This window comes from Pinus tabuliformis, chromosome 2_1, assembly GCF_031772625.1.
Source record: "Pinus tabuliformis cultivar Carrire ecotype Pingquan chromosome 2_1, CPIR1, whole genome shotgun sequence".
Lineage (NCBI taxonomy): Eukaryota > Viridiplantae > Streptophyta > Pinopsida > Pinales > Pinaceae > Pinus > Pinus tabuliformis.
Window position 1 is genome coordinate 533,130,647 of NC_142299.1, and position 16,293 is coordinate 533,146,939.

Below are 16,293 nucleotides of genomic sequence, written 5' to 3' on the forward strand. Positions count from 1 at the left end.
CTGTAAGTTATGCTAGTCTTAACAAAATCCTAGTTATGCTATACTAATTAACATTAATTCATTGTGTTGTTATGAACTTACTGAAACAAAAGTCCAAGTCTTGTTCCTGGTGGGTAGCAATAGCCCTTAAATACTTCGTTGCTTGACCCAGTCTTGTTGGCTAGATAGATGATAAAGACTTCGCTAGTCTGCTTTGATGCCATGGACAAGAACCCTACTTTTTCGTTCAATAACTTCACTGCCACAAAGATGTTATCTTTCAATGCTTTACCAGTGTGCATCTGCAATTCTTCTCAAGCTCTGCAACATGGTTTTGGCCTGCGACTGCGGCCAATAAAAAAAGCTCAAATGCGTGTCTATTGTTCGCCTTAGAACCTTGTTAATTCACTTAGACATGACGCAGAATAGAGTATTATTGATATTGCTTAGGTAAAGGAATCACAGAAAATTGCTTCCTCCTTACCAAACCTAAACAGAGATGCTTCGAAACTATTGTTGTGCTAGACAAGGTAAAAATCTTCAATCCTCAAACCCAACCAGAATTTCTCCAAGGACATATACCAAAACAAGGAAAAGAGTGAGTCTAAGTAGGGTGGGATCAGCTCCACCGAAACTACACAAAAGGATTAGATAGGGTAGGATCACCTCCACCAAAGCAAATCAAGGATAAGGGGTTTTGAACCCACAAAGATATCAAATCCAAATCGATGATCCTAAATGTCTCCAACTCTTCTTTATTTATAGATTTCTCCATGGGGTTTCATCTAATGTGAGGGGTTGCAAGTGCATCCCCCAAATTTGGGCTTTTTGCCCCAACTTACCCACAATCTACCCAATTTTGCCCCAAACATTGGATAATTTGGTTTCTCCTCCTTTATCAAGACTATAGCCTACGAGATTGGATAGGCTATCCCATCATCTCGTGTGCAATTAATCCATTGGTGACATTAACAAACCTCAGACTGACCCTAGAGGAATAATAAATAGCAATGTTACAAGACTTGGAATTAGCAAAATATTGGCTCAACAAAAGAGCAACGACTTTGAATTGAATTGGGAATAAACCAGGAAATACTCTACAAGTACAAAAATAAAGATACAAATAAATGTCCAGTAGTGATGGTGGATGTCATTTGCAGTCAGGTAGAGAAGAAACTGCTCAAACAAGCAGAGAAAAAAAATGAGAGAACCCACAAAAAATTGCTTTTATAGACAAACTGGCATGATCTGTCCTTGACTCACAATTTGAAATCACGATTACAATGTCTACTGAATTCATGAATTTGACTTAGTCAACATGAATTTGAATCAACCAGCTTTCAATTGGCTCATTTTGTTGATTTTTAATGTACCTTGGACAAATGGTTTCCCATGGGTTAGTCTCTACCTAGGGAAAAGTGTCCTGGCATGATCTGTCCTTGACTCACAATTTGAAATCACGATTACAATGTCTACTGAATTCATGAATTTGACTTAGTCAACATGAATTTGAATCAACCAGCGTTCAATCGGCTCATTTTGTTGATTTTTAATGTACCTTGGACAAGTGGTTTCCCATGGGTTAGTCTCTACCTAGGGAAAAGTGTCCAAAATAATTATTTTCCTATGTGTGACTTTATAAAGTGAAAGTGACTTTATAAGTGGTAAAGTCAATGTTAAATTATAAAGTGAAAAGTGACTTTAGACATAAAGTACAATGTGGCTACTTTATTTAATGGGTGAGTTAGAAAATAGAAAGTGAGAATTAAATGCACATTTATTCTCATCCCTTGATCTAAATGAATCTGAGCCATTAGATCTTAGGGTTGCCCAAAAGTAATTTAGGGAAACAAAAGGGGGAAAAGAAAAGAGACACTGCATTCATTCTTCATGAGCAGATTGGAGAAAGGAGGTTGAGAGCTGGAGAAAAGTTCTAAAGGAGAAATTTGTTGCAGCAAGTTGAAGGAGTGATTTTTGGGCAAAGCTGGGCACGAAAATCGAGGCATAGAAGACAACAGAAGGTACAGTACGAATAACATTTAATGTTGTGAGTTGCACGCTAAATGAGAGAAGTTTTTGAGAAAAAAGGAAAAAAAAACGGTACAGTCCGTACATTCATATCCGTACAGTGCATATTTTCAACTTCAAGCAATGTCACATGGTTCGGGTTCGAATTCGAATTCGACAATGATTAAGTTCGATTCGAGTTCGAATTTTCCGATAAAGTTCGAATGAGGTTCGCCATTAAATTCGAATATATATATATATATATATATAATTTTATAAATAATGTTTCTATATAATTTTTATGCAGATGGATCATATTAATATGATATTTTAAAGATTCCAAGACAGTCTACATACCAGACACGCCAACACAATTAAATATCAGTGATTGTTTATTGATACGTTATCTGACAGGGCCAAGCCTGCGTATAGCGAGGCTATCAATATGCATCCAAGTCCGCTTATCAAAACCGTGAGTTTGAGATAATCATGAATGACGTCAAACCCTAAAACTACTTTATATAAAATGCAGTATTCCCAAACGACGGCCAACGTTCTATTATATGGTTTTAAACCGTGAATTTGAAGTAACAATGAATGACGTCAAACCCTAGAAATAGTGAAACAAGATTTTCCTAAACGAAGGTCAGTCTTTTCTTATATGGCGGGCAAACCCTGTAATACGAAGAGATTGGAACTCCAAAGTTGAAATACGACGTACCCTGCAACGCAAAACAAGGCAAGCAAAAAATCGAACATGCGCATAAATTTATCGAACTTAACACGTAAAATAAGGCACGCAAAAAAATCGAACATGAACCGGAATTTATCGAACTTAACCCGAACCTGAAATTTTTTTTGAGGTTCGCCGAATTTCGAACCTCAAGGTTCAAGTTCGGCGAACCCTGTGACACAGACTTCAAGTGGGCACAAAAATCGAGGCAAAGTGGGCATGGTTTTCAAGGAGTTTGGCTAAAGAGATAAGTTGTATTTTGCTATTTTGTTTTGTTTACAAATGTATTTTTCCTGAACTTGAAAGATAAATAAATTTGAAGAGCTCTCTAACAGGGTTTCCCCGGAGAATATCGAAGGGGTTTTGCCTAGGTCTAAGTTGACCAAAAATCTATGTGTATTTTTATGTGTATTGCTGGTCTATTTATGTCCATATTTATTTTCAGCATGTGTTGACAGTCCCATGTGTTTTAATCTAAAAAATTTATTTCCAGAATTTTATATGTTGAATGGGAAAGGGCATTTAACTGAATGGGAGTGATAAGGTGAAATTAAAACCAGGTTGGGATTGCAGGAAACTTTTTAGTCATCAAATTTCAACATGCTATCAAGACTACAGGCTGAAAATTGCAATTTGAATAGCAAACAATAGTTTGGGACAACAAACAGTGATTTGGACAACACACTGAATTTTTGGACAGCAAACTGATATTTTGGGACAGCAAGGTGAAATTTCACACAGATTGAACTTTTGGGACAGCAAAGTGTGCTGGAAAGTTCATTTCTCCATTCTCTTGGTTTTGTAAATTTTGGACAGCAGCCATGGCCATGTTCTCAAGGATAGAGAACAGACTGGATGGGATATCCAACTATGTCATTTGGAAGGACAAAATTCAGATAATGTTTGAGAAGGCAACAGTTTGGGATATAGTGCGGCAAGTGGTTGTACCTCCTATTGCTGCAGATGAACTTGCTGAATTCACAAAAAATAATGCAAAGGCAAAAAGGATTTTGATGGACATTCTGAAGGATCATGTGGTTCCTCAAGTGAGAGGAAACACATATGCATATCAGATGTGGATAGCTCTAACCACTCTCTTTCAAAATACCAATGAGAACAAGAAGATGGTACTCAAAGAACAATTGAAGAACATTAGGATGACAAAGGTTGAAAGTGTAGTTCAGTATCTTGGAAAGGTCAAACAGGTAAGTGATGATTTGACTGCTATTGGTGAGGCAGTTGCACCCACAGAGTTAGTCAGGATAGTTGTAGCAGGACTTCCTAAGTCTTGGGAGATCTTTGGAGATGTTGTTACCTCTAGGGGGGGTCTTCCCAATTGGGGCAGATTCTGGGATGATTATGTGCAGTATGAGATACAGAAGACTGACAGTGGTGGGGTGAAGATAGCAGATGAGGAGGATGTAGTCTTGACAGCCAAGGGGAAGAACAAAGGGAAGGCCAAGAAAGGGGCCTCATCAGATGGGGCTAAGGGAAAGGAGAAGAAGAAGAAGAAAGATACGGATATGTCCAAAGTCAAATGTTGGGCATGTTAGAAGATGGGGCACTATGCTACTACGTGTCCTGAGAGGAAGAACAAGGGGAAGAAGGGTACTGTAGCTTCAGCAAAAGTGGAGCAGTTTGCCTCACAGTTTGACCAGGACTTTGCATTTATTACTTCTACATCTAGTAGGAGTACATCATCTGATGTGTGGTACATATGATTTGACTACTATTGGTGAGGCAGTTGCACCCACAGAGTTAGTCAGGATAGTTGTAGCAGGACTTCCTAAGTCTTGGGAGATCTTTGGAGATGTTGTTACCTCTAGGGGGGGTCTTCCCAATTGGGACAGATTCTGGGATGATTATGTGCAGTATGAGATATAGAAGACTGACAGTGGTGGGGTGAAGATAGCAGATGAGGAGGATGTAATCTTGACAGCCAAGGGGAAGAACAAAGGGAAGGCCAAGAAAGGGGCCTCATCAGATGGGGCCAAGGGAAAGGAGAAGAAGAAGAAGAAAGATACGGATATGTCCAAAGTCAAATGTTGGGCATGTCAGAAGATGGGACACTATGCTACTACGTGTCCTGAGAGGAAGAACAAGGGGAAGAAGGGTACTGTAGCTTCAATAAAAGTGGAGCAGTTTGCCTCACAGTTTGACCAGGACTTTGCATTTATTACTTCTACATCTAGTAGGAGTACATCATCTGATGTGTGGTACATAGACAGCGGGGCTTCCCACCATATGGAAGGTGTGCAGGAGTTCTTTTCAGAGCTTGCAGAGAGGGCACTTGATATTGAGATTGTACTAGGAGATGACCGCACTATGAGAGTTTTTGGTGTGGGGACTGTGACCTTTGAGAGGGAGTCTTTGCCTCCTTTAAAGGTCATGGATGATTTGCATGTTTCGGGGATGAAGAAGAACTTGATTTCAGTGTCTGCTATGGAGGAGAAGGGGTTTGACATCACTTTCTTAGGAGGGAAAGTATTGATGCATCCCAGGGGAGCTTCCATCACTTCGGCCAAAGTGATTGGAGTCCACTCTGAGAAACTATAGAAGTTCAGTTTTCAGTAGGCAGGAGCATTGGAGAGTAGCACATCTGGTAGCACTCACACAAGTACCACCAACAGTAGAGACTTGTGTGAGTTATGGCACCAAAGGATGGTGCATATGCATCATGGAGCTTTGAGAGTACTGAGGGAGATCACTATTGGAGTTCCTGATTTCAATGTCGAGCATTATGAGGTCTGCAAAGGGTGTGTTTTTGGCAAGTACACAAAGGTACTATTCTCAGCGAGCGACAGTAGATCTACAGGTATACTAGACTTGATTCATGCTAATGTTAGTGGTCGTATGTCTCATGTGTCTTTGGGTGGTTATGAGTATTATGTTATATTCATTGATGACTACTCTAGGAGGACTTGGATATATTTCTTGAAGACCAAGGGTGAGGTCTTCAGTCGCTTTAAAGAGTTCAAAGCTCTTGTGGAAAAGAAGACAGGTAGGAAGATTCGAGTCTTGAGGTCAGACAATGGTGGTGAGTACACCGATGGTGGGTTTTCTGACTTTTGTGCACAGGAGGGCATTAGGAGAGAGTTCACGGTTCCTTACAACCCCCAACAAAATGGGGTGTCTGAAAGGAAGAACAGAGCTATTATTGGGGTTGCTAGAGTGATGATTCATGATCAAGGGTTGCCTTTGTTTTTGTGGGCTGAGGCCTGCAATACTATTGTTTATCTTCAGAACAGAAGTCCTCACAGAGTATTGGGGAATATGACTCCGAAGGACACTTTCACTGGAGAGAAGCCTCATGTTGAACATCTTCGTATCTTTGGATGTCTCGCATATTCTTATATCCCCAAGGAGCAGAGGACGAAGTTGGAACCCATGGCAGAGAAGGGTATCTTTATGGGTTACAGCGAGACTTCGAAGGCCTATCAGATCTTCATTAGAGGACCTATCAGAGATAACGGGAGTTTGATGAGAGAAAGTCACAAGCTTCTCCTCAGCAGGGAGGTCAGGTACAAGGAGCAGGACCTCAGGGATCTGGATCGACTGGTACAAGAGGTACTTCAATGTCAGTGACATCTGGGGCACCAATGGCGAGTTCATCGAGCGCTTCTTTAGGGAGTCCACTGGTACAGAGCAAGGTTGCACGAAATGGGGAAACGGGTACGAGTTTCCGAAACGGGAAGCGATACGAAACGCGACCTCCCCAAATTTTGGAAACGGGGAAACGCGAATATATATATATATATATTAGGAATTTAAGAAATATGTGCAATCATAAAGCATATATGATACATTCTAATTTATTACATTATGATAAAATTGTCAATTGTCAATGCATAGACTATAAGTATCTAAATTTACATCACATTTACTCATGAATAATCACATAATGAAAATAGAAATATCCAAAATCAGCCACGAGAAATTTCTAATTTTTTGTCTCGTGGTTGATTGGGTGTCTCCTCCTACATAGTCGAATGACCTTAGTGCTCTTGATTAAATACAAGTTTCATACCCTAGTACCCTACATTCTCTTGATTATTGGGAGTCTCCCCTGCATAGAGGGCTTTGTTCTCTCGATTAAATACAAGTTCCATACCCTAGTACATGATAAAATCCAATGGAAACATTGAAATCCCCCCAATCCTGAAATCCTGAAAAACAGATAAGTCTGCTGGATTTTGAGTAAGATCTAAAATTCTACTTTCTCCATATGAAATCCAATGACGGCGAAACCACTCTCAAACATCCTGAGTCATTTCATGGTAATGTTAAAAATTTAAGTAAAAGGATGAAAATGAAAAATAAAGGAGAATATCACTTTTACTTTAAGAATTTAACATTACCATGAACTGCATATCAACACTAGGGCAAACAAATGTAAGAGATCTACATTAGAAAAAAAAAAATTAAAAAACAAATGTTTTTTTTGGGGAAACGTGGCCTGTACGGCTTGGAAACGCGTTTCCGGCCATACGACCACGTTTCTGTTTCGGGAAACGTGGCCGTACGGCCGGAAACGCGTTTCCAAGCCGTACGGTACGGGGAAACGCGTTTCGTTTCGTTCCCCTGGCAAAACGCCCCCTAGGGCCACGTTTCCTGCAACTTAGGTACAGAGTTTGCATGACACTTCAACCAACGCAGGCACAAGTGCCAGTACAAGTTCTTCGAGGACAAGTGTTGGTACAAGCACACTAGGGTCAGTTGGCAGACCTTCAGGTTCACCAGACTGGGGAGCAGAGGATGAGGTTCCGTATGGGGAAGCTTCTTCAGGAAAGAGGAGGCCCAAGTGGCTTCAAAACACCTTGAAGGAAGCAAAATCTATTGGTCCTCCGAAAAGGGTGAATAGGGAGAGTGTGCCACCCAAGCGATTTTGCAGTTATGTAGCCAAGGCTACTAGCATTTTGACTCTGAGCCTACTAGCTATGAGGAGGTTTCCAGCTAGGAGGTATAGAGAGAGGCTATGGTGGAGGAGTATGCCTCTATCATTAAGAACAATGTCTGGGAAGTGGTGCCTAGGCCTAAGGGCAAGTCAGTTGTGATTTGCAGGTGGCTCTACAAGATCAAGCATGTTGCGAATGGCAGCATTGAGAAGTTCAAGGCGAGGTTTGTGGCTAGAGGGTTCTCACAGATGGAGAGAGTTGACTATGATGAGACCTTCGCTCCCGTAGGTCGATACACTTCTATCCAGTCCCTTATTTCTATTGCTGCAGAAATGGATTGGCAGATCCATCAGATGGATGTGGAGACCGCATTTCTAAACGAAATTATAGAGGAGGAGGTGTATGCTGAGCAACAACAAGGCTTTGAGGTAGTTGGGCGGGAGACCCATGTATGCCTATTGAGGCAAGCACTCTATATGGACTTAAGCAAGCTCCGAGATACTTACTTGCAGCAGATGGGTTTCACGAAGAATGATGCAGATCCGAACCTATACTACATTGTTGTAAGGGATGATCCGCTCATCCTTGTGTTGTATGTCAATGACTTGTTCATTACTAGGGCAAAGAGACTGGTTAGTGGTTGCAAGGAGCATCTTGCTATGGAATTCGAGATGAAGTACATTGCGCTGATGCATTATTTTTTGGGGCTTGAGGTGTGGTAGGGGAAGGGGCATATCTTTCTGGGGCAGGGGCAATATGTTGTGGATGAGTTGAGCAGATTTCACATGGCAGACTGTAGACCCATGACTACACCTATTATCACCAATTGGAAGAAGCTTCATGCTTCAAATTCTAGTTTGGTGGATCCCACATTGTATAGGCAGGTTATTGGGCCCTTGATGTATCTGGTCAACACTAGGTCAGATATACGCTTTATAGTGAACACACTTAGCCAGTTCATGGTTGAGCCAAGGAGGGTGCATTAGGTAGCTACAAAGCACATTCTTCGCTACGTGCAGGGGACTATTGAGTATGGTCTGGACTATAGGCAGGAAGATGGAGTGAGGTTGGCAGGTTACACAAATTCATATTGGGCAGGGTGTGCTTCTGACAGGAAAAGCACTTCAGGGTGTTGCTTCAAATTGAGTTTGGCAGTTGTGTCATGATTCAGTAGAAAGCAAAAGTCAGTTGCTTTGAGCTCTTCTGAAGCTAAGTATATGGCTGCTAGCCAGGTTAGTTGTGAGGCCATTTGGCTTTGCATTTGTTGTATGGCCTATTTGATCAGGAGTTGAGACCGACGGTTATTCAATGTGATAATCAGAGTTGCATTAAACTCACGGAGAATCTAGTGTTTCATGACAGGTCAAAACACATTGACATCAGATATCATTTCATCAGGGACTATGTTTAGAAGGGAGCAATGAAGCTGGAGTATGTATCAACAGATGAGCAAGTGGCCGATGTTCTCACGAAGCCCTTGCCAAGAGGCAAGCATGTCCATTTCAGGGACAAGATGGGTGTGGTGAGAAACACTTTCCTCGGTAAGAGGGAGTGTTGATTTTTAATGTACCTTGGACAAGTGGATTCCCATGGGTTAGTCTCTACCTAGTGAAAAGTGTCCAAAATAATTATTTTCGTAAGTGTAACTTTATAAAGTGAAAGTGACTTTATAAGTGGTAAAGTCAATGTTAAATTATAAAGTGAAAAGTGACTTTAGACATAAAGTACAATGTGGGTACTTTATTTAATGGATGAGTTAAAAAATAGAAAGTGAGAATTAAATGCACATTTATTCTCACCCCTTGATCTAAATGAATCTGAGCCATTAGATCTCAAGGTTGCCCGAAAGTCATTTAGGGAAACAAAAGGGGAAAAGAAAAAAAAAGACTACATTCATTTTTCATGCGCAGATTGGAGAAAGGACGCTGAGAGTTGGAGAAAAGTTCTGAAGGAGAAATTTGTTGCAATAAGCTGAAGGAGTGATTTATGGGCAAAGCTAGGCACAAAAATCGAGGCATAGAAGACAGCAGAGGGTACATTACAAACAACATTTTATGTTGTGAGTTGCACGCCATTCAAGAGAAGTTTTTGAGGAGAAGAAAAAAATCCTTACAGTCTGTACAGCAGTACAAAAATCCGTGCAGTCCGTATGAAATCCGTACAGCAATACAAAAATCCATGCAATCCGCTTGGAATCCATACAATGGTACGGAAATCCGTGCAGTCTGTACATAATCCGTACGATACAATCCATACAGTGATATCAGTATAGTACATATTTTCAGCTTCAAGTGGGCACAAAAATCAAGGCAAATTGGGCACGGTTTTCAAGGAGTTTTGGGTTGAAGAGATAAGTTGTATTATGTTGTTTTGTTTTGTCTGCAAATGTATTTTTCTTGAACTTGAAAGAGAAATAAATTTGAAGAGCTCTCTAATAGGTTTTCCCTAAAGAAGATTGGAGGGGTTTTGCCTGGGTCTAAGTTGACCAAAAATTTGTGTGTATTTTTATGTGTGTTGCTAGTTTGTTTATGTCCATATTTATTTTCAATATGTGTTGACAGTCCCATGTGTTTTAATCTGAAAATTTCATTTTCAAAATTCTATATGTTGAATGTATATTTATGGGAAAGGGCATTTAACTAGATGGGAGTGATAAAGTGAAATTAAAACCGGGTTGGGATTGCCGGAAACCTTTTAGTCATCAAATTTCAACACATTTGGATGCCAATCCAATTCAAACTTAGAAAATCACGATTTACAGCACAAATTCTTGTTTCACTGATAAATCACACCCACTTTCACCAACTTGACAAGCCACCATTGACATAAGATTGTGATTATCCAGACACATTGCATCATGTTTATATTATATAACTGATGAGGCTCCTAGTCAGAATCATGCAGAGAGTGGGGCAGAAGGTTGCTTGTTCATCTCAGACCAGCAGAACAGTTTTGAATGTAGCTTAAGACCTAGATCCAATGATGGAGCTCAGGTAAGGCCAGCAAGCATTCTGATGTCCATTGTACTAGAAAAGCACATCAGGAAGATAAGTATTTATGGGGGATTCCAAAGTAGTCATTGTCTAGATGACAAAAAGAAGAGAACATAGGTGTATTGGGCTACAAGGAATGTTCCTCCACGCAGCTGAATTGAAAGACAGATTCCAATTAGTTCAGTTCCATCACATATTTATTAGGGATGCAAACAGGAAGCAGACAGAAGCTATCCAAGGCTCAATCAAGCGTAAAGTGCCCTTCAGGTTCTTTGTTAATGTCATCTTCTTAAAAGGGGCTTGAAGATGTCCTCCCTCTGAGGACGATACGTTCAAACTTCATATTTGTCCTATAATTTGAATGACTATGGGATTATCTTGAGCTTCTTGGTGCCATCTTCTATGACAACTGCCTTGTGGTGGGGAATGGGAAGATCTATGGTGCCTTTTAATGCTTCTTTTATCTCTTTGATTATAAATATATGAAAAGAGTTACAGTTTTTTTCTTTGTAATATAATGGATCCTTCCAAAAAATATGCAAATAGTCATTAGAGATCATTTGAAAGGTTTTGTTCCACGACATAAACATGACAGATATGAGATAAGAGAAGGCAAAGCTCAAGTTATAGAGCCAAAGGATCAAGATATGCCCATGGCTGACCAAATAAAATATTTTAGTTTAGGAAATTTTTCCAAAAGAAATATTTATAACAGGACAAGCTTATGTATAGATTTCCAACTACAGAAAATTGAGGGAAAGAAAGATGCAAAAATGCAAAGCTCCACAGGAAGATTTTAAGATTCCTCAAGAGGATTTAGAAAGAGTCTATGAAATATAGGAATGTTATAAGGCAAAAGAAGGGAGGCCTAGAAAAGCACTTGAAATGTTTTGGGAAAAAATCAATTTTTGTGTAGATCAATGATACTTTACATGTATCAATGATAATTCATTGCACCAACATCAAAACCCAAAGTTAAGTAGCTCCGCATTATCAATCTCTTGATAGCCTAGTTTATCTTTAAAAACTTCAAGAAATCACCTTGCCAAAGCTTGAACTCAGAATAACATGCAAACCTGTAACATCAAGGAGAAATTTGCAAATTTTAATGAACCTAGTTACTGACCTGAATAAAGCAGCACCAACAGTTACCCAATGGTTCCTCTCCATCCGTATAATCCAACTTCCTTCCCTTCCTGTCTTTATATAGCAGCAAAAGATCTGGTTAGCTGTATTGTAACACTGATTTCCACAGAGAAGACTCTGAGTGCTTGCAGAATTTTGCAATTCTCATTATAACATTTCTATATAGACTCGAATTGAAGTTTTCACAGCCACTGTTTTTAACAATATTTTAAAATGGCTTATCATTTTCTAAAAGAGCAAGAGTATAAGGCAACCTAATTGTTTAAAAACTACAACTAGGCCCACAACACTGTGCAAAACAACAAGAAGGTTCACAAAATTGAAAAGAGCCAGCTTCTTCTTCACACCTTCACCTTTTTACCAAACCTGGAAAGAAGTTCCTTGCAACAGAAATGACAGCTCTGGCTCCATAATTCCACCTTGCATACTGACATCCATCATCATTTCCACTAAAAAGCAATAGCTCAGATTTTCAAAAATATTTCAAATCCTACAAATTTTGGTCTCTCACCAAGCACAAATTTAAAATGTTTAAACCAAACCTTTATCTGATGTCTTACCATAGTAAGGAATTACCAGAACAGATGTGTGCATGTCAACAACAAAGCCTTGGTTTGTTGCACATAGTATGTCTGATTGAATTTCTTCCGTGTTTCCAAACACCTAGATTGATCATTGCATGGCCCAAATATTTTAGTGTGCTCAATTAGCACAGTATGTCATCCCATCTCATTAACTGTACTTCATCAGCTGCTTATCCAACAGTAATATCCTCTGTATACTGTTTCCTAATTCCATAAGGATCATAGTGTGAAGACTTAAAGACCATCTATCAGGTAAACATGGCACCTTGATAGTTTTATTGAAAATAAGCATTGACTGGAATTCTGTAGAAGCATAAATACAATAATACATCAGCAATTATGAACGGTGAATCTCCAAATCCCTGCAATACATACAAATAAAGGTGTCTGATGAACAGTAAGTTGAATAATACCTGAATGTATTGCAAAATGGCAAGTCTAACTGCAAATCCTTTAAGAAAGATCAAAGGAAAAATTAAGCATTCTTAAATGGGTACAAAAGCATGTCATCTGATAATGGTATCTATCTATACAACTTGTCATATATACCCACATCATACCTAACCATTAGAATGCTTGTGTATAAGTCCAAGCATAAATCTAATGTTTTAGTTTCAAAGCATTTTGATGCAATACAAAATTAGATGCAAACCAAAAAAAAAAAATCAGAGATGGACAATATCTCATAAATAAATTATCAGCTATAAATATTTGAGAAAACAAGTTAAGTTTCCACCCTTAAGTTTGAAAGCGGCTAGGCATATGATTATATCACGTAAAGAGGCATATGATAGACAAACTCAAGGAAATGAAATTAATGGAAGAGTACCAAAGATAAATCATTAAAGTAAATGTTTTTATTCATATAGAATATAAAGACCAGTTTTAATGGGAGATTAGAACTAATCAGAACAAACAGCTTGCATTAGAGCTAGCATATCAGTATCCTGGGTTGTCGTACAAAGAAAAAGATGAATTACATGCACTCAAAAGAGAACAAAGAGATGAGTAATAGCATTAATCATTGTCAACTTACAATTTTCTAAATCTACTATACAGCAAAAAATCTAAACATGAATAACACTTGAAGATCCAGCTGCTAAAATTCTAGCCGTTGCAGGAAACACAATGCTAAGTCTATATAATACATTTCCGCTGGAGTAAGGATAATGTTTACATGGAGACCAGTGTTGGTCAGTACAGGACAAACAATCATGTGACATCCTCCAAAGAACAATACATCAGTTCCCTTGGGAGTGGGCAGTTGGAACCATTGCAAGCCAAAAATTAAAATAGAGGTAATGTTCAACTGAATAGCAACAACTTTTGTAATCACCTCTAGGTCATATCTGCCTTATATGCTTACGCTCTGGAGGTGATGTTCTGACGCTTTGCACCACTACAAATCACCAAAAGTCCTAGACTGCATCATACCAACCTAACCAGAATGTCTACTGAAATTTTCATTGCAGGTGGCTGACAAAGCTCGGTATCCTACAAGCATGATTTCGAGCTTGGAATTTATCTTCATTCTAAACAATGGGTTCGGGTTTCAAATGCATAGTTATAATTCTACACTAGATTGCTTTAGAAAAAGGAATCTGACCTTGTAATCTGCAAGATTCTCTGTTGTTTTTCTTAAATTTAATGCAATTTCAATTTTTTTAGTGTCCCTGTTGTAAACAAAATATAGTATGCCCTCATTCTGTACATATTGACAGATTGCCAACAAAATCACGAAATGAACCAGTGCAAAAAAATAATGTTCATCTGCATCTATCATATTTCCAGAATTAAGAGAAATACAAATAATTACTCAAAACCCCATCATACACAAAATATCTGTTACTCCTAGCTTTTTCATCATCATCTTTAACAACATTTTCTACAAATCCTGACAGAAACCCCTGTCTCAATTCTCAAAATAACTGGTGACGTTGAAAATAAACATATAGGCTCAAACAAATGTCCTATACTTCTCAATCAAACACCCAAGTAGGTTCTAAAACACCCCAAAACACAAAATATCCTTATACAAGTTCATTGCAATAGAGAGTATAGCCTATAGCATGTACATGTACTAGCTGCTCACTTGGAGTCCTCTAAAAAAAGGGTCCATAAGAAGCTCTACAGCAGAAGGCCTCACCAACGCTGGTGCCAGGCATTTTTCAATAAATTGCCTTATCTCTAAATCGGTAACCATTTGCAATGATGCAGGCTTTATACCAGAACTCACCTTCTTATAAATGTGAGCAACATTACGGCACTCGCTGTAAGGAATCTCCAGAGTAACCATCTCCAGTAAGCACATGCCAAAGGAATAAACATCTACATGTTCATCATAAACCTCTTCATATAATTCTGGAGCCATGAATTCAGGTGTACCAATGATAGTGTGCGCAGCACGATCATTTGTCAAGATAGTGGCAAAACCCAGGTCCCCGATCTTCAGAACACCACTATTGCCATTCACGAATATATTGCTGCAATTCAGATCTCTATGAATTATGCGAGGGTTATGATTATGAAGATAATGCAATCCTTCCAATATCTGACGCGCCCAATTCTTCACCGCCTTCATGGAGACATGCCTGTGCTTCTGGCGGTACTGCCTCAGGGTCCCCGAGGTGCAGAATTCAGTAATAAAATTCACATGTCTCGTCTTTTCATCCATCCAGGCAGTGTAAAGCATAATGATGTTTTTATTTCTGAGGGACTTCAGCAGACGGACTTCTGCATAGATCCTTTGTATGGCAACATCATCAAGGTTATCAAGAGACGCCTTGTTCCAAGCAACCTCAATACCATCTTCCTGATCAAAAGCTCTGTATACCGTTTTCATGGCACCACGACCCAGCACATCTTCATAGCGACCATACCGACCAGTAGGATCCAATTCCACAAATGGCTCCCTGTCCTTATCACCGGCATCATCTTCTACACCAGCCATTTCTTCTCTTCCAATAAAGGAAAGAAAAACAAACAAACCCTAACCTCAGAATTTAACTTGGGCTCTTCTTGCTGCTTGAATTGAACATGCAAAAAACCCCTTGCATGGCTAAAGAAAGACACAGAAATGGAGATGTTCCCAGAAATCAGAGGACGAACAGATAACAAAGACGGAAGACTTTGCTTCCTTGGGAGTGACTGAAGACACTAACAGCATTTTCGCTCTACAGATGCTAAAAGGGCAGAGAAGCCAGATTCAGAAAGCCGCCAAATATGTGTGACTGTTAAATCCAAAATTGCTACCCGATTTTAACTCGCCAGGGAATCCAAAACAAACGGATCTATAGATACAAACAAATACTGTAGAAAAAGATCCATATCAGAAAAGGCAAATCCCCAATATATATAGTACTGTAGAAAAAAGATCCAGATCAGAAAAAACAAAAATAGAGGAATAAAACACCCAAATCACAAAAAAACAGAATCCCTACGACATTTTGAACAACGTGATCCTTAAACAAAAATAGGAAATAAAACAATTGCAGTACAGGAATCACAAAAAACAAAACCCTACGACATTTTGAACAACGTGATCCTTAAACAAAAATAGGGAATAAAACAATTGCAGTACAGGAAGCTTCCAACACGTTAAACAAAGAAAATTTAAAACCCTCCCGGCTCTGCAATGCCTGTCAATACAGAGAACATTGAACAATCACAATCGCACGAACCTAATAATTTATAGGTAAGGAGAAGCCTACGATTTGGACCCTTTCCTTCCTAGAATTCCGTCAGAGAATTTTTGTTTGACTTTTAATTTTACATGCATGTATGCAGCAGTACACCCGAGTGGATGTGGACTGGGAGAGTACGAGATTAAATTCTGTCCAGATGCTCGTGTAATACTCGATGTTAACGTTATAGGGATTCATTAAATTGATTAAGATTGGAGTGGAAGTTTAAAAGTATACTTTTTAGTAAAATGTTGTTAGTGTTTATAGATTTAC

The 16,293-nt window shown here is 39.1% G+C and overlaps 1 protein-coding gene across 7 annotated transcripts in view; it reads right to left on the reverse strand.

Moving 5' to 3' along the window:
* Positions 1-16,027, reverse strand: part of LOC149201365 (putative serine/threonine-protein kinase WNK11) — a 37,794-nt gene extending 21,767 nt beyond the window's left edge. Inside the window, exons 1-4 of one of the 7 annotated variants that reach the window (XM_089402924.1) lie at positions 14,574-16,027; positions 12,314-12,699; positions 12,107-12,180; positions 11,734-11,803 (exon numbers count right to left, since the gene is read on the reverse strand). In XM_089402924.1, the coding sequence (XP_089259050.1) occupies positions 12,613-12,699; positions 14,574-15,287 (801 nt within the window). In that variant the 5' untranslated portion in view covers positions 15,288-16,027 and the 3' untranslated portion in view covers positions 11,734-11,803; positions 12,107-12,180; positions 12,314-12,612. Of the gene's footprint in view, positions 1-11,733; positions 12,700-14,573 lie in introns of all 7 variants that reach the window. The other 6 variants (XM_089402923.1, XM_089402922.1, XM_089402920.1 and 3 more) reach the window with 6 other exon arrangements.
* Positions 16,028-16,293: the final 266 nt, after the last annotated feature.